This window comes from Oryctolagus cuniculus, chromosome 8 (genome assembly GCF_051225735.1).
Source record: "Oryctolagus cuniculus isolate XC-2025 breed Fujian yellow rabbit chromosome 8, ASM5122573v1, whole genome shotgun sequence".
Classification (NCBI taxonomy): Eukaryota; Metazoa; Chordata; class Mammalia; order Lagomorpha; family Leporidae; genus Oryctolagus; species Oryctolagus cuniculus.
Window position 1 is genome coordinate 89,201,478 of NC_142874.1, and position 26,714 is coordinate 89,228,191.

Genomic DNA, 26,714 nt, shown 5'->3' on the forward strand with positions numbered 1-26,714 from the left:
TAACTCTGCCTTTCAAATAAATGAATAAATCTTTTTAAAAAAATTGTGTACTAGGTTTTGAGCTGGTACCATGCTTTGTGTTGTGTACGCTGAGGTGAATAAAGCAATAATCCCTACCATCATGAAATGGATAGTCTAGCAGCAGGCTTTTGACTCAGGGATTAATATGCCAGGTTGGGGCCTTTCCACCCACAGCAGAGATGAGAACTGAGTTCCCAGCTCCTGGCTTCAGTACAGCCCTGACGATTGCAGCCATTTGAGGAGTGAACCAGCGGATGGGATGTCTGTCTGTATCTCTCTCTCTCTCTCTCTCTCAAATGAAATATATTTTTAGATTTTAAATGTAGCATCTGCAAGTACTTTACTTTAAAAGCAAAGACAGTTTATCATCATAAGATAAATCTATTTTCCATTTCCTCCCTAAAACATTTCAACTGATGTCCATTATAATTACATTAATTTACTGAAACTTATGTAAACTGATAAAATATGAGCATTAAAGAGTATGTGTGTTTACTTGAAAACTAATGACTTAAAATGATTTGATAAAGTTGCCAAAATACTGCTATTATCTTAAGAGTTGATTGAAACAAAAAGATTGATGAGAAAATTATGCTAGAAAGATTCTACAAACCAGTCACCTTCCCATTTAGAATATCAGTCAATATTTAAAAACTGGTATACAAATATCATTAGAATCAACAGTGACCAATGTTTAACATTGCACAGACTAGATACAGGTCAGAGGGTAGTGATACATAGCTGAAATCTGAGAGAAACAGCATGAAGTGAAGAGAGACGGTGTGATGAGAAAAAGCAATTGTACATCCAAAGGCTTGGTAGAAGAAAAGATGTGAAAACATCTTCGTGTGATTGAAGTATAGATGTTACAAAATGTGGAAGAGAGTTTAGGGATAACTATCAAGAGACATCTTGAAGGTTTAGTTTTAAAGATCAGAGACTTTTAAGAGCAATTAGATATTAATGAGGAATTTTTCACCACGTGACATGATCAGATTCTCTTAGGAAGATGACTTTGGCCTCTGTAGGACCAGATCTGGGAGTGGAAGGTAGAGATCAAAGCTGGAAGCCAAGCGATGTGTAACCTGGGCAGTCTAGACTCTAGGGGAGAGAGGGAGGTAGTTAAGCTCAACTCAGTTGCCAAGATGATCAAGAGAACTGAATAGATCAAGACAAGACTAGGAGATCAACTTAGCATGAACTGGTGAGCACTCATTGGGAGCACTCATAAGGAGAAAGGCCAAAAGCCAAAGCTGACCCTCAGATTTCCAACTTGGTGAACTGAATACTGGTGCTGCTTACTGAAGTAAGGAATAACGAGAGGAGAATGAGGGGAGGAGGAGAAGTGATAACATCTACGCAGTTCTACCTCATTAAATAGAAAAGGAAGCTAATTTCCAGAGAGGGTAAATCTTTTTTAAAAAATACTTTATTTATTTGAGAGGTAGAGTTACAGAGAGAGAGGGAGTGAGAGAGAGAGAGAGAGAGAAAGAGAGAGAAAGAAAGGTCTTCCATCTACTGGTTCACTCCCCAAATGGCCGCAATGGCTGGAGCTGGGCCTATCTGAAGCCAGGAGCCAGGAGCTTCTTCCAGGTCTTCCACATGTGCAGAGGCCCAAGCACCTGGGCCATCTCCCACTGCTTTCCCAGGCCATAAGCAGAGATCTGGATTGGAAGAGGAGCAGCTGAGACTCAAATTGGTGCCTATGTGGGATACTGGCATTGCAGGCGGCAGCTTTGCCTACTATGCCACAGCGCCGGCCTCCAAGAGAATAAATCTTTTAAAGTAAGCATCATAAATTGGGTTCAGAATTTCTGACCATCACTCCTTCGGTACCCCCAACAACTCAGTTCCTTTCTCTCCATATAGTGCAAACACCCACCCATAATTAAATCTAGAACTTCATTCCAGACAGGTAGTTACCAGACCGTCAGATATGATCATGAGTGTTCTTTCGTTCTCCTCCAAGCTTTATCTTACTGCTGCCCCCAGAAGCCACCCCTTCCCCACAAAAAACAAAAAACAAAAAACAAAAAAAACAAACAAACAAAAAAACACACAGCTTAACGTTGCATTGAACCCACTGACATAACTTCTGTGCATTAAATTCTTTTATCAGTTTCAAAGGAAATGTGACCCTAGACAGATGAATGGAGCAAGCAGGTCTTCTGCGAACTAGGTAGAAAATAATTGCATGTCAGGCAGGTTTTGGAGAGCAGCCAGTGAGGGATGCAGTCCAAGTGTGGAGGAGCAGGCCCTCCACTGCTCAAATTTGAAAGCTCAAACGTTGGGGCAGGGAAATACTTGTATTTTATCCTCTTTGGAAAGGCATGTGATTTATTTCCTCTGACTGCTAATTGCTGCAGAAACTAGGGAAGTAGATTTCAAACAGGAATTCAACAAAGCTTCCCTGGCTTGAAAAATTCCCCACTAGCACTGGTTTGAATTTATAGGCATCCACAGTGGTCAGCATGGCACAGCCGGAACAATTAGCTAAATTAATGGCTGCTTTCTGCAACTATTCTGCAGCAGAGGAAGAATAGTGAAAGAGGGCAGATTCTAAGCCCTGAAAGGAAGGGAACTTAATTTGGTGAAGTCCTCACTGTATTCAGTTTTTGTGTTGTAATTTTTCTGTATTTGAGAATGCAAGGCCGGCGCCGCAGCTCACTAGGCTAATCCTCCGCCTTGCGGTGCCGGCACACCGGGTTCTAGTCCTGGTCGGGGCGCCGGATTCTGTCCCGGTTGCCCCTCTTCCAGGCCAGCTCTCTGCTGTGGCCTGGGAAGGCAGTGGAGGATGGTCCAAGTGCTTGTGCCCTGCACCCCATGGGAGACCAGGAGAAGCACCTGGCTCCTGCCATCGGATCAGCGCAGTGCGCCCGCCACAGCACACCAGCCGTGGCGGCCATTGGAGGGTGAACCAATGGCAAAGGAAGACCTTTCTGTCTGTCTGTCTCTCTCACTGTCCACTCTGCCTGTCAAAAAATAGAAAAAAATTTAAAAAATGCAAAATTTTGGCTGAATGAGAAACACTGGTTTTATCCATCTGTTCATCCATTCAGTTATTTATTGAGTTCTCCTTGTGTCAGGCATTGTTCTAGATCAATGATTCTTAACTTGAGTATTTTACCTCTCCTCCCTTGAGGGATAGTTGGCACAGTCCCAAGGGACTTTTGGTTCTCACAGTTAGCAGATTGGAGTGTCTGAGAGAGGTTAGCATGGGCAGAGGCCAGGGACTCTGCTAATATCCTACAATGCACAGGACAACCACTTGGAACAAAGAATTAGGTAACCTGTAACCTGAGAAATACCAATGTTGAGGAATCCGGTTCTAGATGCTAGCCATTCAGCCAAGGAAAAAACAAGCACAGCTTTTATGAAACAATTTTAGTGACAAAAGGCAAACAATCAGCTGATTAATAAATATGTAACATACCGGATGGTGATAAGGCACTAAGAAGGAAACAAAGCGGGTGGTGGTGATGGTTGCTGTTCAGCAGAGAAGGTTCAGAAAAGGCCTCCCTTCTAAGGTGAGAGGCAGGTGGTGCTACGGACGAAGGGCTGATCCTGATGCCTTCTCAGTCTGGGGCGATCATGCGTGAATTTAGAGTTCAAAGGAATTGGACAATTTGTGGGGAAGTTGTCTGAGCATCATTGGGTTGTTTTTTATTTTTTGCCTCTCTTCTCATCTCCAAAACCTTTGAACTGGTTTAGATACAGGGGTCCACCGCCCTCTGTGTTTTATACGTTTTAGATAAGTAAGAAACAGGATTGGTTTTCCCTCTCAATTAATTGAAACAGACTCTTTTGGACCCACTTGCTCAATTATTGCACACCACCCATAGTGTCAAATACCACACGTGAAACAATAAATCCATGCATCTGTATTTATGTGTGCAGTAGACATAATTGTGTAGTGTGTATGTATAGAGTATACACAGTGGGTATATGAATGGGCACTTACTATACATGATTTAATCTTAGGGTGGGAAAGCTCATCAAAATTTGAACATAAACATGTAATCATTGAGAATATTTTGGCAGTGGGCATTTGGTACAGCAGTTAAGTCACCACTTAGGATTCTACATCCGATCTCAGACTGTGGTGTTCAAGTCCTGCCTCCACTTCCAATTCCAGTGTCCTGCTAGTGCATGTCCTGGGAGGCAGCAGATGAGAGCTCAAGTACTGATCCCTGCCACCCCTGTGGGAGACCCAGGCTGACTTCTGGGCTCCTGGGTTTGGCGTGGTCCAGCCACGGCAGCTGTGGGCATTTGTAGAACAAACCAGCAAATGGGAGATCTCTCCGTCTATCTCTCCGTCTCTCTGCCTTTCAAATAAAATGATAATTAAAAAAAAAAAAAACCTTGAAAGAAAGGTCAATTTACGATTTGGATGCTTTGGAATGATTTTTTATAAGTAGTTATTTATTTGAAAGGTAGAGTTGAAGGAGAGAGAATGAGAGTGAGAGTGAGAGTGAGAGTGAGAGAGAGAGAGAGAGAGAGAATATCTTCCATCTGCTGGTTTACTTTCCAAATGGTCACAATGGTCACAGCTTGGTCAGACCAAAAGTAGGAGCCTGGAACTCTATCCAGGTCTCCCACATGGGTGGCAGGTCCCAAGTACTTGGGCCATCTTCTGCTGCTTTCCCAGGCATATTAACAGGCAGCTGGATTGGAAGTGGTGCATCCTGGACTCAAACTGGAGCTCATATGGGATGCTGGCATCACAGGTGTCAGCTTAACCCACTGTGCCATAACACTGGCCCCTGAATTTTTTTTTTTTATATTCTTATAAGAACATATAACCAAAAAGATACAGGATTTGAGCTTTTCTTTTTTTTTTTTTAGGATTTGAGCTTTTCTAATGTTTATACTGATCCAAAATATGGATTATTTATTTAAAAAATTTTAGCTACAGTTACATGTTGATTATATGTATATACATCATATATGTATATGTATATCATATATATATCATATATGTATATTTTCATATATGTGTATGAAAAATCATATCATATAAATAAAAATTTTTCTTGTAACTGCAACATAACTAAGTTTCAGTTTTCTCTGAGAAATATTGCCTTTGTTTTCCAAGGATGTCTTCATAAGGGGAACCTAATTTTACATCTTTTATGTAGAAATGCTCAGAATAAAGAAACAAAAGCATGATAGAAGACTATAATTGTAGTACTTTTTAAGTATTCCATTTAGATTTGAATACTTTAAAAAACAGTAGCACCATTGTAATATAATGACAATCCAAAATGCGTGACTGGTGTGGCATTAAAAAGCAATCCAAACTGGGACAGGGTATGTTTTCAAATATGTCATTTATGTTTTTACAGGTATAGATTTGATTAACAAAGAAAATGAGAAAATCACTCTACTTAGAATCTTTGACCCTGAATTAAAATAATTTCTTTATCCAACAATTTGTTTATAAAATTGTGTTATTATGTTCTGGGAGATAACTTGTCACTCTTCCAGTAAATGGTAGATATGAATTTTGTATGTCTCCTTGTCAATGATGGCAGAGTTTTAAAGGATAATCAAGCAAAACATGGAGAAGAGAAATATGAGACATGATAAAAATTGACAAATAATTCCTTCAGTTGAGTTAGAGCCATACCCAGGCACTCCCACCCTGAAACCAGGGAGAAAGTGATGAAGACGTGGCTGATTTGGAACTGGCCCTGGGGAAGGGCCCTCTGTACCCACCAGGATTTTCATTGCACTGTTGCTGCATCACTCATTGATTGCCTACTCATTCATTCATTTACTCATGAACAAAACAGACATAATTATTGATTACATGTCAACTTTCTCCTAGACGCTGAAGTTACAAACATTCTTGTCTTCAAGAAGTTCAACCAAGTGAAGAGACATTGGCAGGTATATACCAGGTATGTGAAATGTGTTGAAGGTGTGAGATACAAATATGCTTTGAGTGTGATGACTCAGAAGGATAAACTTGGAAAGGTGAGTAGGAATTTATGAAATAACAAAGTTTGGACAACCGCTCTGAGCTGAGGAACACCTATCAGGGCAGGTTAGTCCAAGGGAAAACTGTCCCTCAGGTCAGAGATAAGAGAATGCAAGCATAGACTGTGAAAGGCTTAATGTTCTATATCAATGTTGTAACCTAGGGGTTTCTAAATATTGTATTTTTTTAATTGTTTCAGATATCTGAGGGTACTTCAAGCAGTTCATGGAATATGAGATGAAAAGATAATCTTAGTGTAAAAACATTTTAAAATCTATAATTTTTTATACTATACATTTTCCGTGAACTTTTTATAGATAGCTCATATGTCAGAATTTTTTGTGACAAAATAAACTTGTCTTTTAATTCCATTTTCCATGAGCTTTTCAAAAAATTCCTTTATATATAACATAAAATGTACCATGTTAACTATTTTTAAATGCACATTTCAGTCCATCTCTAAACTTTTAAACCTTCCCAGAGAAGCTCTGTATCCATTAAACAGTAACTCCCCATCGACTTTCCCCCGCTCCTCACAACTACTGTTCTACCTCTGTCTCTATGAACTGACTACTCCAGGTACTGCATAAAAGTGGAACCATGAAGTGTTTATCCTTTTGCATCTGTCTTATTTTACTTAGCATAATGTCTTTGGTGTTTAACCTTATTGTAGTAGTATTTTAGTGGTATTAGTAGTATTTAGTACATTAGTAGTATTGTAGTAGTATTTTTTAAAACATTCCTATTTATTCCTAAAAGGGAACTGGGCAGCCCATCACAGCATTCACCACACATTATGTAGTGATTATTATATTAGAGACACAAATAAAGAATATAGGATCTATAACACAAAAGAGTTTATTTTTACCTCTAAAATGCCAAAAGGAGAAATGTTGAAATCTGAATCTTAAAATCCAATTACTATTTTTAGGGACAGAGGGCACTCCAAAGGGATTAAACATGTGCTAGCTTATGGAACAAGGTAACACAGATCATAAAACTGGCTTCCCAGTTTGGAGAGTCATAAACGACAAATGTCATGCGAACACCCACTGAACACCTGTGCTCGGGGCATTTTGTATGTTCTTTTATTTATTCGAACGTCAGAGTGACAGAGAGAGAGAGAGAGAGAGACAGAGAAAGAGAGAGAGAGAAGATCTTCCATCTGTTGGTTGATTCCCCAAATGGTACAACAGCCATGGCTGGGCCCGCTGAAACCAGGATCCTGGAATTCCATCCAAGACTACTATGTGGGTGGCATGGGCCAAAATACCTGGGCCATGTTCCACTGATTTCCCAGGCATGTTAGCAGAGCGCTGGATGAGAAGCAGAGCAGCCAGGACTGCAGCTGGCACTCCAACATGGGATGCCAGCGTCAGAGATGGTGGCTTAACTTGTTATGCCACAATGTCAGCCCCTCACCCCAAACCCTTAATTGTGTGTCAGTTAAACTGTTTTGAACATGCACCTTCCCAGTATAGGTATAGTACTAATGTATCATATATATATAAAACACACACAAAAATAAATATTTCCAAATGGTAAGAATAAAAAATAAGCCTATTTTTTCTTCCCACAATGGATGGTCTTGAAAAAGTTTTGCAGTATATATACTTCTCTTTGAATATCACTGCTAAGGAAAATGGGAAGGCATTGAGGAGTGTGTAAGAGCAATGTAGTAGAATACTCTGACCCTATTTTTCAATAAACAACAACAAAAACTCCTCATGCATCTGTGTGCTCTACAGTTAGTGATGGCAAGCAGTTTTCAAGAGCCAGATAATTCAAATAATCAGGTTTTTTTTGCTTTAGTTTGGAGTATTCTAGTGATTTTATGAAGTACTGACCTCACTTGGTACAACTGCATCTTTCTAATTTCCATGCACATAAAATGTTTTGTTAAGAAGATGGAATAACGCAGCTGCTGAAAAACACTTGTTGGTCACTGTTTTATTTGAGACTATAGATGAATGTAATGATAGTACTTAAGGACTTCTTGAAGTTTGGGGGAATTGTTCAAAAGTTAATCATAATCAGTCTATTCCTTAAGAACATACCACAAAACAGGTATTAAAAAACTAATGATAGAAGAGTAAAGACTACATGATATTTGAAAAAAAAAAAACAACAAAACTTGGAGCTAAGTAGACTTCAGTAAAATTCTGACTTCAATATTTGCTTGCTGTATGATTACTAGGCAAGTGCATGACCTCTCTTAACCTTACTGTTATCATCTGTAAATATCTGACAATAATCTTTGCAAGGTTGTTAAGAACATATGAAATGCCCCGAGCACAGGTGTTCAGTGGGTGTTCGCATGACATTTTTCGTTTATGACTCTCCAAACTGGGAAGCCAGTTTTATGATCTGTGTTACCTTGTTCCATAAACTAGCACATGTTTAATCCCTTTGGAGTGCCCTCTGTCCCTAAAAATAGTAATTGGATTTTAAGATTCAGATTTCAACATTTCTCCTTTTGGCATTTTAGAGGTAAAAATAAACTCTTTTGTGTTACAGATCCTATATTCTTTATTTGTGTTTCTAATATAGTAATCACTACATAATGTGTGGTGAATGCTGTGATGGGCTGCCCAGTTCCCTTTTAGGAATAAAGAATGGATTATTCCAGCTGCTGACATGACTACCAGCAGATAAGCCTTCCCTCGAAACTACCTCAGATGTAGCACCTTGCGGGTCATGCTCCTTCCCAAGGTGGCCCCCATCTGACAACCTAAAGGATGATATAAGGGCCCAGGTCCTTTATACCACTGGAGATCTCTGAAGTTTCACCCGTTTCAGAACCCAAAGTGGTCTAGGGCTTCCATTGAGAACATATCACAACTCAGCCTCTCATTCTGCCCTGTTCTGCACCCTTCCCTTCTCTTTCCCATGTGTTGGTCACAAGAATGTTACCCTATAAAACTTCACCCTAATTTCCATCTCAGAATCTGCAACCCAGGAACCGAACCTGCAGTATACCTTGGTACTTATCCTTGTACTGTCACTATTTGTTCACTGCCTGTCTCAATCAATAGGTCAAGTTTGCTTCATATTTATTTGTATATTCTTAGGGCCTGGTCAATACCAGCTAATGCTGATGAATAAATTCATTAAAAATGAGATCCTAGTTTGTTTAGCAAAAACAATTATATTATTTAATTAAATGAATTCTCTCCACCCCACCCCAATAAGAAAAATGTAGAGCAGTAAACCCAAAAGTTGACTACTATAAAATAGTGAGGAAATGGGCATGACAGAAATACACCAATCATAATTATCATATAGCGGTAATTACTCTTTGAATTTTTTAGTTCTTCAATAAATAATCATTAAGCTGAGCACCCTCCATATACCACACATTGCTTAAGTGCTAAAACAAGACTATTCTCTACCCCAAGAAAAAATATATTCAAATGGAAGATAGAGTCAAAAATAGAACAGCAGAATTTCAGAGAACAATCAGTGAGCTGAAGACTCCTGAAAGGGATCAGAACATCCATTCCCAAGAAAGCACCTTAGTGTCTGGGTTGTTCTGCACCAAAGCACCTAATAAATAGCAGACTTCACAGCTGACTTCTGTCCTTCATCAATTTCCCATTAGAAAGTTGCCTTCCATGTAGCAGGGAGAGAGCATTCTAGCCACCAGTAAGGAGGAATTGACACTGAGATGAGTCTATACAAACAAATCTTACTAAAAAAACTCTTATCTTCCATTCATTTTCTTATATATTTCCTAGCCATTTTTCTACCATTTACTGCCCATAGCCGACACCTCTTTTTCCTTTGTTTTGTCATATCCCCATATTTCAGTGCTCTTTGTTAAAATGGTATATACAAATCCAGGTCTAACTGCTTTTTTGAAATTTTCATCTTTCTATGAAGGCGTCTACCTATATCACGTAAAAATATTAACATCAAATAACATGTATATACTTTTTCTCCTGCCAATATGTCTTTTGTCAGTACAATTCATGGGCCTCACTTAAAGAATTAAGAAGGTAAAGAAAAAGTGTTGCCTCTTTTGTATATTACTTCAGGTCTGAGGGTCTGAGAGGGACTCCGCAGAAGGTAAACAGAAACTTCAGTGATGTGACTCTCCACTTCCAGAGATTTAGGGGAAGAAATTTTTAGGCAGATAAAATAGCTACATTAAAGGGCAGAAAGCAGGTACAAAAAATTTGTCTCTAAGTTGCTGGTGGCTAAATATAGTAAATTGCTTGTTTTTATGTGGGAGGAGGACAGGTACTTCTTAAGAGAAGTCAGTTTTTTTCCTTGGATGGCCTCTGAGCAGCACTGAGAGAGGTAACAATGTCTTCATCAGCCATTTCCCAACAAATACAGAAAGAGAAATCTGTGATGGCTTTTTGTAGTGACATTGAAGACCTACCATTAAGAAGCATTCAGAAAAGACAATTTCTGTGAGGCACTACAGTGACTTAGAGTTGATGACATGAACTTTAAATTTTCTTTTTCAAGTAAGATCTGGATGCCAGACAGTCCAAGATTGCATTTTCTCTCAAGGGCCTTGGTGCAGGTATCCTAAAGTATTCATCTATTCTCTGATTCATTAATCAAGAAAGAAATTGTTCACAGCAACCTTGGATAAAGGCTTTTAATCATAACACTCTATTTTCCTGCTGCATTTAAGATAACAACTCACAATTTACGCTGGCTTCATGGAGTTCTATTGAAATATCACCTACACAGATAAAGAACTACTTGTTTCCAGTATATAAGTCCATCTTTTCACTTGCAAAAGTATTACACGCTTCCCCATTGCTACGGAATAGGACTTTCAGTTTTTCAGATTTGTTAGGTTTTATTGAGATGCAAATAAATGACAACAGGCATAAAATTAAAGAAGAATGTCAAGATGTTCAACCAAGTGGGAAATGGAGATCATTAAGCCATTACCATAGGGCAGTTTTGATTAACCTAACTTTGTAATTCTGTTCCCTGATAATTAAACAACAAAAAGATATTCATTAAACAGCCACATTCTGGCATCGACAGGGCACACTAATTCAAAAGAAAAAAAATGCACATTCCAAAGTGAAAGATAGAGGGTCAAGCTTTATCACAGTAGCCGAGGAATGTCATCACCTTACAAAACATGTGCTGCCACCATCAAATCACTTTGACTTCTTATTACTGATAAACCATATGTACATAGAAAACATCTACTGAGTCAATTAATTAGATCCATTCTATTTTACAGATATTTAAAGCACCTGAGCACAAATTCAAGCTATTTTCTTTTTTGTTTCCAATTTTGAAAGGAGTGGGGGAGAGAGAGAGAGAGAGAGAGAGAGAGAGAGAAAGAATAGATGACAGATGATAGCTAGTTAGATAGAAGGAAAGAAACATCTTTCATCTGCAGATTCATTCTGTAAATGTTCCTAACAGCTGGGGCTGGGCCAGGCTGAAGCTACAAACCCAGAACTCATGCTGGGTCTGCCATGTGGGTGACAGTGACCCAGGTAGTTGAGCCATTATCTGCTGCCTCCCAGGGTGTGCATTAGCGAGAGGAGACGCTGGAATTGGAAGCACAGGAACCCAGGCATTCCAATCAAGGATGCAGCTGTCCTGAGCAGTGCCAAATGCCCACTCTTGCCTATTTTTCTCAATTATAGAGTTAGAGCTGAAAAGATGTTGGATTTAAATGACAATACGTGTGAAAATAGTTCCTAGCAGGTAACAGATAACAAACTCTCCTGTTAATCTTCTTCCCTTCCCTCTTACTTTCCATGACCTAGTGGAGGAGAAGAGCTATTTCCTAAACACAGATTATAGCTAAAGTCACTTAGAGCCGCGTCCCTCTTGGAGCAAGGGTGAAAATGGAGGCTGACATGCCCTGTCTACATATTTAAAATTGGCAAAGTGTTGAATAAAATATGGCCTTCTATCTTGACAAATACACATTTATAGCAATCTGGGAGGTGAAGTATTGGTTTATATTTCTCAGCTCCCTGGAAATTTTATTCCAAAATTTGGCAGGGGGCTATAATGGGACATACTCATTATATGTCCTGTGGCCTTCAACTTTTCTCTTCCCTCTACCAGTCTTCCCACCGAGAAGAGGCCTTGTATCCATGGTATGAACACTCTAGCATGATTATGCTCCAAAAACCCCATGGTCAGTTGTCCATCAGGCCTGAGGGTGGACACATGGGCAAACACAGCTGCCCTTAGAATGGAGCATAGGGAACAGCCCAAGCGATCTTTGGAGCCAGGTGGGGGCCTGTTGGAAAGAAAATTCTCTGATCCCAGTTACAGGCTAGAAGTGAGGGAAGGAGTTCCAACTTGGCCACAATCTTGGCCCCAAGGAATCCACACCTATTTGCTGAGGAGGGGTTGGCAGAAGGGCACCCTGAAAAGCAATCTAAAACTGAGTTTTGCCTGGTTGTACGGGTGATTTTGCTTACAAGTTTAGCACTTCTGGCAATAAGTCCTCTTTCCTTAGGAAATCAATGCCCACTAAAGTACTGAAGATCATGTGACTATGACATAGAAACAAAAGTCATTCTATCAGTTGAGGGTTTTTCTTCTTTCTTATTCTGTAACAGAAATGAGATGAATGTGGCTTGAGCTTTTCTCTCGCCATTTTTCCCAGCTCTGTTACTCTTTTAAGGTATGTTTTTGTGTGTGGTTGGTACATACCTGGTCTCCCTTTTCCTCTTTCTTTCCTTTCTTTCATTCCACCCTACTTCTTGATCTTTCATTCTATGTTTTTAAAAGCCCATAATTTTTGTGGACAAAGGAAAAAGTGCACCTAGCAGTTGTATTTGCTACTTTTAAGAAAGTTCTGCCTAAAATTACATCAGTCAAACACAGAAAGAACAAATTTTTCCTATCACTGTACAATGGTAGAAGGAGAATAGCTCAAACTTTCTTGGTCTCTATGATTCACATTTTATTTAACAGAAACTGTCCTTCTAAAGACTGCAAGATGCATTTACTGGGAAAGAAGAAGAGCGAAATAAGCTTCACGTGGGTTTCTATGAAGGCACTAAGACAGAAACCGCTTAGTTTTTAAAGTGCCTTGGCTTTTCTAAAAGTTCGCCCTTCAAACTCTAACACACACCTGTATGTATCCGTATCACATTACTGTCAGCTTCTTCCTGTTTCACTAACGAGTGAGTAGAGACAGGGAAAGGGGAAGGAGCTATCTGATAGAATAGAACAGGCAAGAATAAAAAAGGTTTGTAGCATTGGGATAGAAACATGCACGGGCTGCTGGGCTATGAATTTTAGGCCATCTTTCTGTTTGCCTTGGACAAAAGTCACCAAACTTATTTAAAGATGGTCTGTAGTCTTTATAAACACCATTAATTGAATTGTCTCATGATTTAACCAAGTCCAACATTATTTGAACATTTTGTCCCCTTACTACATGTTACTTTGTACAAAGTTCATGCTGTAGAGTGGTTCATCATAATTATCATAAGAAGAAAATGTCAGGATTTCTTAAAGATAACCAATCAATCCTTGCTTAATGAGGATGAAATGATATCCTTAAAAAAGAAAAAAAAAGGTACCACATACCTACTGTAAATTGGAGATTGGATTTCTTGCTTGGGTTGCCAGCAACAGTAATGGCATTTTACCCATTCACTCCCAGTCTTTGGGAGCTTAACAAACAAAAATTTGCTTGGTCAAGAAATAAACCAGGGGCTTCACGTGGCCATAGAATCTAAAGTAAATGTCTTGGTCAGTGAGAACTGCCATAACAAATATACCACAGACTAGAGGGCTTAAACAACAAACATTTATTTTTGTCCTGCAGATGGGAAAATCCAGGGTCAAGGTTCTGGCAGATCCGGTTCCTAGTGCCTGCTTCCTGGTTTTCAGGTGGCCACCTTCCCGTAGCCTCTCAGAGCATACAGCAGAGAGAGAAGAAAGCTCTGTTGTTTTCTCTTACGAGAGCATTCATCTCATTCGTGAAGACTCAGTTCTTACACAGTAATTACCTTCCAAATACCATCACACTGGGGATTAGGCTTCCACATATGAAACATTCAGTTTCCATACTGACAGGAAATCTCTAGTCAGTACTATCAATGGCATATGGTTTTCAGAAGAGACTGTTACATGTTAACCAGTAAACATTTTACTAAAAGTTCAGTCATTGAAGAAATATATGCCCCAAGCACCTACACACACACACACACACACAACCCTCAGCACTTCAGAAGATTTTAGAAAATACAACTAAATAACTTTTTGATGCAAAAAGAAATTTTTGAAATCCCTTATCCACTTTTTGAAGCACCCTGATACAAAGTGTACTTGAGTTTTTACAACTCAGCCACTAAGTTTAGATCCTCTCCATGGCTCTCAGTAGAAAGACAATGAGGAGCTGAGCTGGCCTGGAAGCTGGGAAGATGTAACTCTGGGTGCTAGAAATGGATTGGTCAATTTGGGCTTCTACAACATGTATTTTGCTATAAATGGCAGAGGAGGAATTAACTGAGGTATGGTTGTTATGTGGTATAAAAGATAGGATAGGGAATGAGGTAGACTTCCACTAAGAGTTATTTGTTATATAGGCAATTTTGTGCACTTTAGGTCTAATATGTGTATTTTTTAAACTCAAGAATATCTTTATTAGTGGAGACATATGTTCTCACATATGAAGATGCGTATATCCAAGGGCCCTTATGTCATACAACGGTGACCTGCCTCACATCAGTTCCTCGCTGGGCCAGATCGTTCATGCCATTCACTCTATGTAACAGTTACTGAGTGCTTACTGTGTGCTGGGCACCAGTCTAAGTGCAGAGGGGGAAATAATAGTCAACAATAAGCAATCAACAAGGAAGCAACATAATTTCAGATGGAGATTAAGTACAATGAGGAGGTAAAATACCCTTCTCTTCCCATTCTGTAGCTTCTCTCCCTCCCCATCTTATCACCTCTCAAAGATCAAACTTCCTCCATCCAATCCTAAATAGACCATTTCTTCCTCTGATGGAAATCTTGGCCCCACTTCTACTTGTATCATGCCACTTTATTGCAGTTACTTATTTACCTGTCTTTCCTCACCAGACTAAGCGCTTTGGAGTAAAGGTCAAGCATGTTTTCTTAATGATTTAGTAGTTGTAATTCCTGGCATATAGTCTCTTTTTGCCCACCATTTTAACCCCCAAGACAGAGCACACAGAGCATATTCAATAAATGCCAATTAACTAAACGAATCTGTTGAAGAAGTAAAGGAACCTAACAGGTTAGCATGGGACTACTATTGTACATCTTGAAGCTTAGTGAGAATAATTATGTTGATCTTCTATGAACATTTTAGAATATCCTCATTAAAGTCATGTTCTGTAGTTCTCATCTAGTTGTTCTCACCCAGTGTGCCATCTTTAAAACTTATTATTGCCATTTAAGATTCACACTACTTAAGTGATGTCAGAAATTGAATTGAACAGGTAGGCTGTGTGTATCAGTTTAGAGGCAAGCTCCAGGACATTGAAGAAAAGATCTTATATTTTCCAGAATCTGGAGAATTTGCTTCCGGAAAGACTTAGAGCAATGAGTTGTTTTACTCAAATAACAACACAGTACTGAGGGCCAACCAACAACATAATTAGAGGACTGTGGAAGTTCCGGAAAACACTGGTATTCTAAAGCAGGAAAAATCCTTGCAAGAACTTGGGGCCATCTGTCCAAGGGCTCTAACCAGCACAAGTTTTTGTTCAATGCCTCCTGGGGGCTACTCAGCCTAAGGTGGCAGAGGAAAAGTTTGACATTGCAAGGTGATTTAGAACTCCTCTGCATGATAATGGGTATTGTACAGGCCAAGGAGCAACCCCACAGAACTGGTTGCTTTAAACATTAATGAGAAGAATGCCTTCTATTGTTGCCAAAAGCAGTTATAGTAGAATCATGCTAAATGCTGTATTAGGCTTTAGATATCCTACTTGAACTTTTCTAAGAGTCACATCTAAAAAAATGCTACTTCTCAGGAGGCTGGTCTATATTTACAGTTCTAGTGTGCTGTTCTACACTCCCTGGAGATTTTTCTCAAGCACACATAGTTCTAGGAACAAGAATTAACTCCTGATTTGTTCTATCTACCTTCAAAGATTGAATCTACCAGGTATAGGAAAGCCCAGATCAAATGGAGTGTTACAACAAGTCCAAGGTCTTCCTCAAAGTAACCAAAACACATCTATTATATTTTGTGTCCGTAGACTTATATTTTTAGATATGTTTAGGAAGTACTAAATATTAGTGGGTAGCAAAGATTATTTTCCATTTTTATTTTGCTAATAGAAAACCAGAACCAGAAAGATATTGAATTAGAAAAATTAGAAGAAGCCTACTATTAGATAAAGCAATGGACTTCTGAATTTCCATAAGTGGTCTCCTTATTCAAGGAGGTTAGTAAGATTAATAAGGTATATAAATGTGAATTAATAGAGGGAAAATCCTGTTCTATCATTATGGTACCGATTAGTTCTAAAATTAAAAATAACTATTCTTCATGGAGCACATTCCATGTGTCAGCCAATATACTGAATGTTTCATGTAATTATATACTGTCATTCTCCCGACAGCACTATGTGGTAGATATCATTAGTCTTCCATAGACTGAGCTGATCCTTAAGGAGGCAGGCTTAGAAACCAAACATGTATGACTCTAAAATTTGAATTCTTTTCAATGTATCACATTGCCTTGAGAAAAATTAAGTTCAAAGATCAAACAACATCCCGCCTTCATTAAATAAAAAATCTTTTAGGATAAAGCTGACTCTGTACTTTCATGCTTAACTACTAGAATTTTTTTTTAAAAAAACATTAACTCATAGTAATAATTTTTAAAGATTTAACTTAAATGCATTTCAATTAATTAATTTGCATAACCGAATCTAAGCTCATTTTTGAGGAAGGAGATCTGCTAAGTGCAAAAATGTCCTGTTGGTCTTTCTAATCTCCTCCTGGTTTTCAAGTCCAGAATGACAGCTCACGGTAGAGTGCTGAGAGCTCAGACTGGGAGTTTGTGGTAAAAGCAGGAAAGGCAGGTTCTGGAGGGATCACAGAGCAGGTACTGCAGGGGAGACTCAAAGTGCTCACAGTGTCAACATGAAAATGAAGTTTTACTAGAGAGAAAGGGAGGGAAAAACAGGGAGGATGGCAAGGGGCAGTAATTCAAGGCCTGTAGCAGAGGATGTGTTCTAATAACTGTGCCCAATGATCTTGCAACCATTACGATATAAACTAAGGTTATTTCCTCCAAAGTCATTCCACACAGCATGCCTAACATCTCTTACTGTACTGGGGCATTATTCAATTCACTCTGAGGCAATGCTCACCTAAGTGATTTTCAGCACATCCTGCTATACCATCCTGCTGACTACAGCATGCCTCGTTTTTCACAGACATGATTGTACCTTCATGTCCCTGTTTAAGATAACCACAAGCGCAGTTCAGTTCAATTACCTGGATAGATCACACCGTGGGACATCTCACACCCATCTATGGACGAACTGTCTTTTGCAGGTTTCTAAATAATTTGCTTTCTCCTGCTTCCTACTTCTTGAGTCGGGAGGGGGAGGGAGGAAAAGAGCAGGGAGGGGAAAAATGATTTCCTTCCTCAGAAAATAAGGCAATATTAAGAATAATTCAGAATGGACTCTAACTACATAAACTACAACATAGCACTTTCCCCCTGTAATGTAGGAGTCACGCTCACTTTCTTATTTTGAGGTAAGGAGAAATAGCATTGGGTTTTTCTCCACTGCCTTAAGTGTTTTCCTTGCAAATGCAAGAGTAGGAGAGACAGAGCTGGGAGTGCAGTAACTGGGACGATTGGTTTCTTTGTGGTTACCTTGTAATTTCTGGTTGTATTCGGTCCTGTCAGACTGGCTCCTCCTCAAGGTACCAGAGTGGTCCCCAGAAACACTGCTCTCAACCACAGTGTCAGTCTTCCTTCTCTCCAGCATGTACAGCCTGGGTCTCAGCAAGGTCAGATTCTTTTTCTTGGTGCCCATGTTCTCTTTCCCAGTGGCTTCTTTGGGCTCCATCTGAGGCAAGGACAAGCTCCGGAGGCTTGCAGGCAACGGCTGGTTGCTAAGGTGCCTCAGGGTAGGGGTGAAAGCCACTGGAGGAAGGCGTTTAACCACCCCCTTCTAACTAAACAGCTTCACTCTGGGGTTACCTGGCCCTGACTGCCACCTGGAGTCCCAGAGCCCCACCCCTATGAGGTCATTCTTTTTTAGAATCCGAAGGGGGAAGCTGCCACCTGCTACCTGAGAGACCTGCAGCACAGAGCTAGGCAAAGCAGGGACTGCGCTGTCACGTGCTACTGAAGCAAACAAAAATCCCATTGTGTGGGGCATGGGCTGGGGGTGGGGGAAGAGGAAAATGAACGAGGAAGAGAAGTGCACATTTGAGTGACCTGCAGCTTGTGGGCGTAGTGTGTGCCCATGGGTGTGTTACAGGTGTACCCGGGCCACTGCCTTGTGCCCTGCTGCCTAGAGGCAGACGGCACCCCTGTGGCTTTTGGCTAGGGTCACTCACCTGCAACCCACGGAGCCACTGTGCAGCTATGGGAATTTGCATCACAGCGGTGGGGACGGGATCCTTTTTCATCTGTGCTGTGTACACTCAAAGGAATGCTCCTGCCTTCCAACATCAAACATTCAGTGACTATTTACTGAAAACAAAATTGCCAAGCCCTGCTCAGCAGTCCTGAGAAAATAAAGATTCACGTTTGCCAGGGACCTCGGAGCACGTACCAGATGTGGAGGGGAAGGCCACAGAGGCCAAGCCTTTCCACTTCTCACTCGCCACATGCTGCCCTGGCCATCGCGTCCCATGTCCTGGTGCTTAGCAAGATAAGCACTGTGTCAGCTCGCCTTGGGAAAATCAGAGGAGGAAAAATGTTTGAAATGGAGGCGGCGCACAGAAGGGGAAGGAGGAAGGCAAGGACGGGGAGGAAGAAAGGCACATTGTGAGGAGAGCGTCATTCATGTTTTTGAAGTTGTTTTCCTTGTGCGTGTGGGCACCTCTCCAGGGGGAAAGCCTCAGAAGCTCTGGGAATGTGCTCAGAGCTTTGTATGCCCTTGTTAGGGAAGAACACAGAGACCCTGAGGAGAGAACAGACTCTCCTCTCTAGGAAAAGGAGAGTGGCAGCCAGCCCTGTGCTGCCCACTCCGACTGACTCTCAGTTAACTCCTGTTAGACGGGATTTATAAGTGAGGGGGAGAGAGATTAAAAACCATCTTCCTAGCTCAGGATGTGGGGGCTGAACACAATTTGCATAACCATCTTAAAAGATAGATGACAACTCTCCACCCACTACAGAGACATCTATGTATAGTTTGGCATATTGAACGGTCTTATTTAATACAATTGATAGTCTTTTTTTAGCAAGTCCTCCCAAGTACATTTAATAAATACTTTTTTTTTTTTTTGACAGGCAGAGTTAGTGAGAGAGAGAGACAGAGAGAAAGGTCTTCCTTCCGTTGCTTCACCCCCAAATGGCCGCTACGGCCGGCGCGCTGTGGCGATCCGAAGCCAGGAGCCAGGTACCTCTTCTGGTCTCCCATGTGGGTGCAGGGCCCAAACACTTGGGCCATCCTCCACTGCCTTCCCAGGCCACAACAGAGAGCTGGGCTGGAAGAGGAGCAACTGGGACTAGAACCTGGGGTACCGGCACTGCAGGCAGAGGATTAATCTAGTGAGCTGCAGCGCCGGCCAAGGCCAATAAATACTTTTAAAGGCACATACTTTTTTTAATTTAATAAATGTAAATTTACAAAGTGCAACTTTTGCATTGTTGTGGCTTTTTCCCCCATAACCTCCCTCCCACCTGCAGCCATCCCATCTCCCACTCCCTCTCCCATCCCACTCTTCATCAAGATTCATTTTCAGTTATCTTTATGTACAGAGATCAACTTAGTATATACTAAGCAAAGATTTCAACAGACTGCACCCACACAACCACACAACCACACTAGTACTGTTCGACTAGTAGTTCTATCGTTAGCTCTCATAGTAAAACACATTAAGGACAGAGATCCTATGTGGGGAATATGTGCACAGTGACTCCGTTGTTGATTTAACAATTGACACTCTTATTTATGACGTCAATAATCACCTGAGGCTCTTGTCACGAGCTGTCAAGGCTATGGAAGCCTCTTGAGTTCACAAACTCTGAACTTATTTAGTCAAGGCCATATCACAGTGGAGGTTCCTTCCTCCCTTCAGAGAAAGGTGCCTCCTTCTTTGATGGCCCGTTCTTTCTGCGAGGATCTTGTTCACCGAGATCTTTCATTCAGATTGTTTTTGCCACAGTGTCTTGGCTTTCCATGCCTGTGAGACTCTCATGGGCCTTTTAGCCAGATCCGAATGCCCCAAGGGTTGATTCTGAGGCCAGAATGCTGTTTAGGGCATTTGCCATTCTATGAGTTTGCTATGTGTCTCGCTTCCCCTGCAGGATCATTCTCTCCCTTTTATTATTATCTATCCTTCATTATTTGCAGACACTGGTCTTATTTGTGAAATCTCTTCAACACTTAACCTATCTATTTGATCAATTAGGCACATACACTTTTAAGATATAAAAGGAGCTTTTTGATTTGTAAAAAAATCTAATTATTTTCTAATATTTACATATTCTTTTATATATAATGTGTGTTTTTTTTTTTTTTTTTGACAGGCAGAGTGGACAGTGAGAGAGAGAGACAGAGAGAGAAAGGTCTTCCTTTGCCGTTGGTTCACCCTCCAATGGCCGCCGCAGCCTGCGCGCTGCGGCCGGCGCGCCGCGCTGATCCGATGGCAGGAGCCAGGATCCAGGTGCTTTTCCTGGTCTCCCATGGGGTGCAGGGCCCAAGCACCTGGGCCATCCTCCACTGCACTCCCTGGCCATAGCAGAGAGCTGGCCTGGAAGAGGGGCAACCGGGACAGAATCCGGCGCCCCGACCGGGACTAGAACCCGGTGTGCCGGCGCCGCAAGGTGGAGGATTAGCCTATTGAGCCACGGCGCCGGCCATGTGTGTTTTATATATATGTTATTCACCTGGTAACTATCAGAGATATTCTATTTAGAAAAATTACCATACCAAAATTGTGCTATTAAAAGTATAAGGAAGGCCGGCGCTGTGGCTCAATAGGCTAATCCTCCGCCTGTGGTGCCAGTACCCCGGGTTCTAGTCCCAGTTGGGGCGCCAGATTCTGTCCCGGTTGCCCCTCTTCCAGGCCAGCTCTCTGCTGTGGCCAGGGAGTGCAGTGGAGGATGGCCCAAGTGCTTGGGCCCTGCACCCGCATGGGAGACCAGGAGAAGCACCTGGCTCCTGGCTTTGGATCAGCGCGGTGCGCCAGCCGCAACGGCCACTGGAGGGTGAGCCAACCAGCTGTGGATGAGTGTAGCTCATAAAAGGCAATTAGCTAAGGTCACTGGTAATGTCTGAGGGGAGTGAGTGGTGAATTTTGTCTATTCTTTGATGGTTCATCTAGATACAATTTTCCACATTCATCTAGTGTTTCAAGAGGGCAGAATCACATACAAGCAAATGTGGAATTGTGTTATGTTCAAACAACTCCCTAATATATACATCTTGTTGGATGAATTTGTTTTTAAAAATTTATTTATTTGAAAGGCAGAATTACGGACAGGCAGAGGCAGAGAGAGAGTCTTCCATCTGCTGGTTCACTCCCCAAATGGCCACAATGGCCGCGGCTGGGTTAATCCAGAGGCTTCTTCTGAGTCTCCCGCGTGGGTGAGAGGCCCCAGCATTTGTTCCATCCTCCACTGCTTTCCCAGGTGCATTAGCAGGGAGCTAGATCAGAAGTGGAGCAGCTGGGACTTGAACCAGTCCAGTGCCCATATGGGATGCTGGCACTGTAGGGAGATGCTTTACCCACTATACCACAGCCCCAGCCCCTCTACATGATCTTTATGAAGAAAATATCAAGTCTTTCAAACTCCCCTTTAATCAGCCCATGAATGGGCAGACACTGTTAGTTACTTAATCTCCATTACTACCCCCATCTACCCTATGTCATTGCTTGACAGCAGAACCCCTATTTCATTCAAGGCATCATTATGTTTGGCCACCCAATGACCCTTTTGCTTGCTAGTGTTCTGGTCTCCCTTTGCCACTGGGGTGGCTATTTAACCCCAGGCCTGGCAAGTGGTAGTCAGCTGGAATGAAGAGAAAGGAATTGATTCTGGGGAAGCTTTTGCTTCTCTAACAAAAGCAGCAATCACAACTGGCTTCTACCTCCCTCTTCCTCTAGGCTTAACCAGAGAAGTAATGCATGGAGCAGTCACGACCATGCTGTGTCCATGAGAAAAGATTAAGAGATCTACAGGCTCCAATACCATACAGCTACTAAACCTATACCAGCAGCCATCCATGAGAGTAAAACAAACTGCCCTTCCCTAGGCCATTACTGGAGTTCTTTCAGTGAATACATTTCTAATGGATTTAACAGACAGTGCTTAGTATGCATGTAGAGTCACAGTTCTCTTTCTTACCTCTTTGACATTTCTGATGCCAAAGTGTTTAGAATCAGCAATATGCAACATGCAACATGATCTAATTTTTCTTGGAATAAGGATGGCTTGATCAGAGAAGCGTGGAATGTTTTGGCACTGGGGCACCTTCAAGAGCATCAGCAATGCTGGAGGAACCAGGCTTCTGATCTGTCCACACATCATATTTTTTGCAAAAGGTCAGAAAGTACTTCAAGGAATTTATATTACTTTGAGTAAAATACTGATATCAAGACTTAAACACATTTAATCTGGAAGGGGAAGGAGGCAGTTCTTGGCTCGTTATTAGAAAAAGCACCAGATGGTGAATCCAAGACCCAGTTTTAATCTTGGCCATGATGTAAATCAGTTTCATGATGTTACAATGGACAGAAGTCTAAGTCCCACTGTCTTCACCTGTAATATAAGGGATAGTTAACCATCACATGTTTTCAATTCTCCATTCAAGCACATGAAACTGTTGCCTTGCTCTGTGTTAGTGTTTCACTCGATGCATGTCCATATAACTTGTTTTAGCCTAATAAATTTATTGAAAGTGATTTTCGCCAGCACTGCGGCTCACTAGGCTAATCCTCCGCCTTGCAGCACCAGCACACCGGGTTCTAGTCCCAGTCGGGGCGCCGGATTCTGTCCCGGTTGCCCCTCTTCCAGGCCAGCTCTCTGCTGTGGCCAGGGAGTGCAGTGGAGGATGGCCCAAGTGCTTGGGCCCTGCACCCCATGGGAGACCAGGAGAAGCACCTGGCTCCTGCCTTCAGATCAGCACGGTGCGCCGGCCGCAGCGCGCCAGCTGTGGCGGCCATTGGAGGGTGAACCAACGGCAAAAGGAAGACCTTTTTCTCTGTCTCTCTCTCTATCCACTCTGCCTGTCCAAAAAAAAAGTGATTTTCAAGGGGGCATCAAAAAGTTTGCAGAAAATGGAATTAAAATGTATTTATTTTTGTGCAAAAAATTTGAAATCCATGCATATAAAGGGTCCTCAAAAAGTTCATAGAAAATATGCTATTAAAAATGCATGGATTTCAATATTTTTGGCACCAAAATAAACTTATCTTTTTTATAACTTTTTTTTTTTTTTTTTTTTTTTTTTTTTTTTTTGACAAGCAGAGTGGACAGTGAGAGAGAAAGAAAGAGAGAAAGGTCTTCCTTTGCCGTTGGTTCACCCTCCAATGGCCACCGCGGCCGGTGCACTGCGCTGATCCGAAGGCAGGAGCCAGGTGCTTCTCCTGGTCTCCCATGGGGTGCAGGGCCCAAGTACTTGGGCCATCTTCCACTGCCTTCCCGGGCCACAGCAGAGAGCTGGCCTGGAAGAGGGGCAACCGGGACAGAATCCGGCGCCCCGACCGGGACTAGAACCCGGTGTGCCGGCGCCGCAAGGCGGGAAGATTAGCCTAGTGAGCCGCGGCGCCTATAACTTGTCTTTTAATTCTATTTTCCACAAACTTTGAAATGGCTTTATATGTCATTTGTGGGGCAAGTGTTAAGAACACTATGTGTGTTTTGCTATAACTTTCTTCCCTCATCCATGAAGACTGGCAAGATTGCAGCCAGAGATTTTTGTATCAGTGTGAGTCCTAGAATTCAGATGACTCAGAGCAGAGGCCATAGGCACCCATTAATAGCTGTGTAGTTTGAGCATGAAAGAATTGTTTATATTGTTAAGCTCCTCAGACTTGGTGTTTTTGTTTTTGTGTTTGTGTTTTAAGTACAGCATCATGAGTGAGATTATCCTTATGAAGACAGGGTATAGATTGGGTAATACAATCATCCTTTTCAGGATTCTAAGAATAAGGGTGCTATTAGTTTGTAAAACTCCTATTACCAAACCATAAATAGCATTATTTGAATAATGTGAATAAACTGGACAGAGAAAAAGTAAAAGGACGTTATTATAAAAGTCCATGCTAGAAAAACTTGGCCTAGGCTAGTGGCAGTCGATATAGAAAAATTAATGAATTCAGAATACACTTGAAAAGTTGAGGGACTGGTGCAGTGGTGTAATGGGTAAAGCCAGGGCCTGCAATGCCAGCATCCCATAGGGGCACAGGTTTGAGATCCAGCTGCTCCACTTCCGATCCAGCTTTCTGCTATGGCCTGGGAAAGCAGTGGCAGATGGCCCAAGTCCTTGTGGCCTTGTACCCGTGTGGGAGACCAGGAGGAAGCTCCTGGCTCCTGGCTTCAGAATGGCTCAGTTCTGTCCATTGCAGTTATCTGGGGGGTGAACCAATGGATGGAAGATTCTCTCTCTGCCTCTGCCTCTCTGTAACTCTGCCTTTCAAATAAATAAATAGGTCTTTGGGGGAAAAAATTGAGCTGACAAAATATGTAGATGATTAGATTGAAGTGAATCAATAAAAATAATGAAAGAATTATAGGTTTTATGATTGAATAACTGGTAAAATGTTGGTGCTGTCTCTAATACTAGGAATAAAGATGAAGAAGAGAAGAATATGTTTGGTGGGGTTGTCAAGAATTCTATTTAGGATACATTAAGGTTATAATACCTATAAAATATGCAAGGGAAATTTCCAGGGAGCTCTAGATTTTTCAATTTGAAGTTGTTGTTCAAATTTTAGATTTAAAAAAAAATTGGGAGTCCTTAAAATATACACGCTACTTAAAGCTCGACTGACAAAGAAAACAGAGGAGGACAACCATTGAGATAGGAGAAAAACAGTAGAATGTGGCTTTATAGAAGTCTAAAAGCAACTTTTTCCAAAAGAAAGCAATAGTAAGCCTGCCAATTAGCAAAACAAATTGGAAATAGAAGATCTTTTAATTTGGCATAATGTTGGTAATTTATAAACATTTCAAAAAAGCTCAGGGAAGTGGTAGAGGTAGAAGCCAGAATGGAAAAGAGTCCATTAAATGAGGTAAGAAATGTGAAAATGATACTTCTGAGAAATCTTGCAATAATTTGTAAGTGTTAGCAATGAATGTATGTAAGAGGACTGGCATCGTGGTGCTGTGAGTTAAGCTTTATTTTTTTTAACTTTTATTTAATGAATATAAATTTCCAAAGTACAGCTTATGGATTACAATGGCTTCCCCCCCATAACGTCCCTCCCACCCGCAACCCTCCCCTTTCCCACTCCCTCTCCCCTTCCATTCACATCAAGATTCATTTTCGTTTCTCTTTATATACAGAAGATCAGTTTAGCATACATTAAGTAAAGATTTCAACAGTTTGCTCCCACACAGAAACATAAAGTGAAAAATACTGTTTGAGTACTAGTTATAGCATTAAATCACAATGTACAGCACACTAAGGACCAAGATCCTACATGAGGAGTAAGTGCACAGTGACTCCTGTTGTTAACAAATTGACACTCTTGTTTATGGCATCAGTAATCAACCTAGGCTCTTGTCATGAGCTGCCAAGTGAGTTAAGCTTTGATACTGTCATCCCACATTGGAGTGTCAGTTTGAATCCCAGATGCTCTGCTTCTGACCCCATTCCTGTACCTGGGAAAACAGTAGTTGATAGACCAAGTGCTTGGGCCCATGCCACTCACATGGGAGAACCAGGTGGAGTTTCATGCTCCTGGCTTCGTCCTGTCCCATATCCAGGTGTTGCAGCCAACTGGGAAGTAAACCAGCATATGGAAGACCTATCATTCTTTCTCTGTCTTTTCCTATCTCTCTCTCTCTCTCTCTCTCTCTCTCTCTCTCTCTCTCTCTGTTGCTCTGCCTTTTAAATAAATAATTCTATGCAGGTAAATTAGGAAGGCAGAAAATACCCATTTTATAGATATGGAAACAATTTCAGAGAAGTTGAATATTGTTTCCAAGATGACACAGCTGAAAAACACTAGGGCAAAGACTCAAATTCACATTCATCTTGGAGGAAACCCTGCGACCTTAACACTGCTATTTGAAAATTACCTACCAAACTACCTGACATATACAGCAAGTATACACAAATATGCTTTTCTTTTCTCCAAGGCATTGAAGAGCAGTTCCCCACTAACATTTCTTTACCATTTGGGATGAATCCAAGGAATCTGAATCTTACCAAGTATCTCAAGGGATTTTTAAGCACAGTCCAACTTTTGAGAATTTCTGCAGGTAGTCTTCCTGTCTCCAGTGTCTTTCTACTCCAACTCATCTTGCCCAATGCTTCCTGAGTTTCCTTTATGAACTATAAGTCAGATCATGCCATTCTTCAAATAAAAAAAAGACTTGCTTCCCACTGCATGTAGAAGA

The 26,714-nt window shown here is 41.2% G+C and overlaps 1 protein-coding gene and 1 long non-coding RNA gene across 4 annotated transcripts in view; one reads left to right on the forward strand and one right to left on the reverse strand.

Moving 5' to 3' along the window:
- ARHGEF38 (Rho guanine nucleotide exchange factor 38) overlaps positions 1-18,336 on the reverse strand; it is a 138,931-nt gene extending 120,595 nt beyond the window's left edge. Inside the window, exons 1-2 of one of the 2 annotated variants that reach the window (XM_089302982.1) lie at positions 18,230-18,336; positions 17,838-18,034 (exon numbers count right to left, since the gene is read on the reverse strand). In XM_089302982.1, coding sequence (XP_089159108.1) covers positions 17,838-18,034; positions 18,230-18,336 — 304 coding nt within the window. Of the gene's footprint in view, positions 1-17,837; positions 18,173-18,229 lie in introns of those variants that run through there. The other variant, XM_008267533.5, reaches the window with a different exon arrangement.
- LOC149125083 (uncharacterized) overlaps positions 1-26,714 on the forward strand; it is a 60,808-nt gene that overhangs the window by 15,559 nt on the left and 18,535 nt on the right. Inside the window, exons 2-3 of one of the 2 annotated variants that reach the window (XR_016212340.1) lie at positions 5,852-5,924; positions 19,431-19,715. This is a non-coding gene — a long non-coding RNA (uncharacterized LOC149125083). Of the gene's footprint in view, positions 1-5,851; positions 5,925-19,430; positions 19,716-26,714 lie in introns of those variants that run through there. The other variant, XR_016212341.1, reaches the window with a different exon arrangement.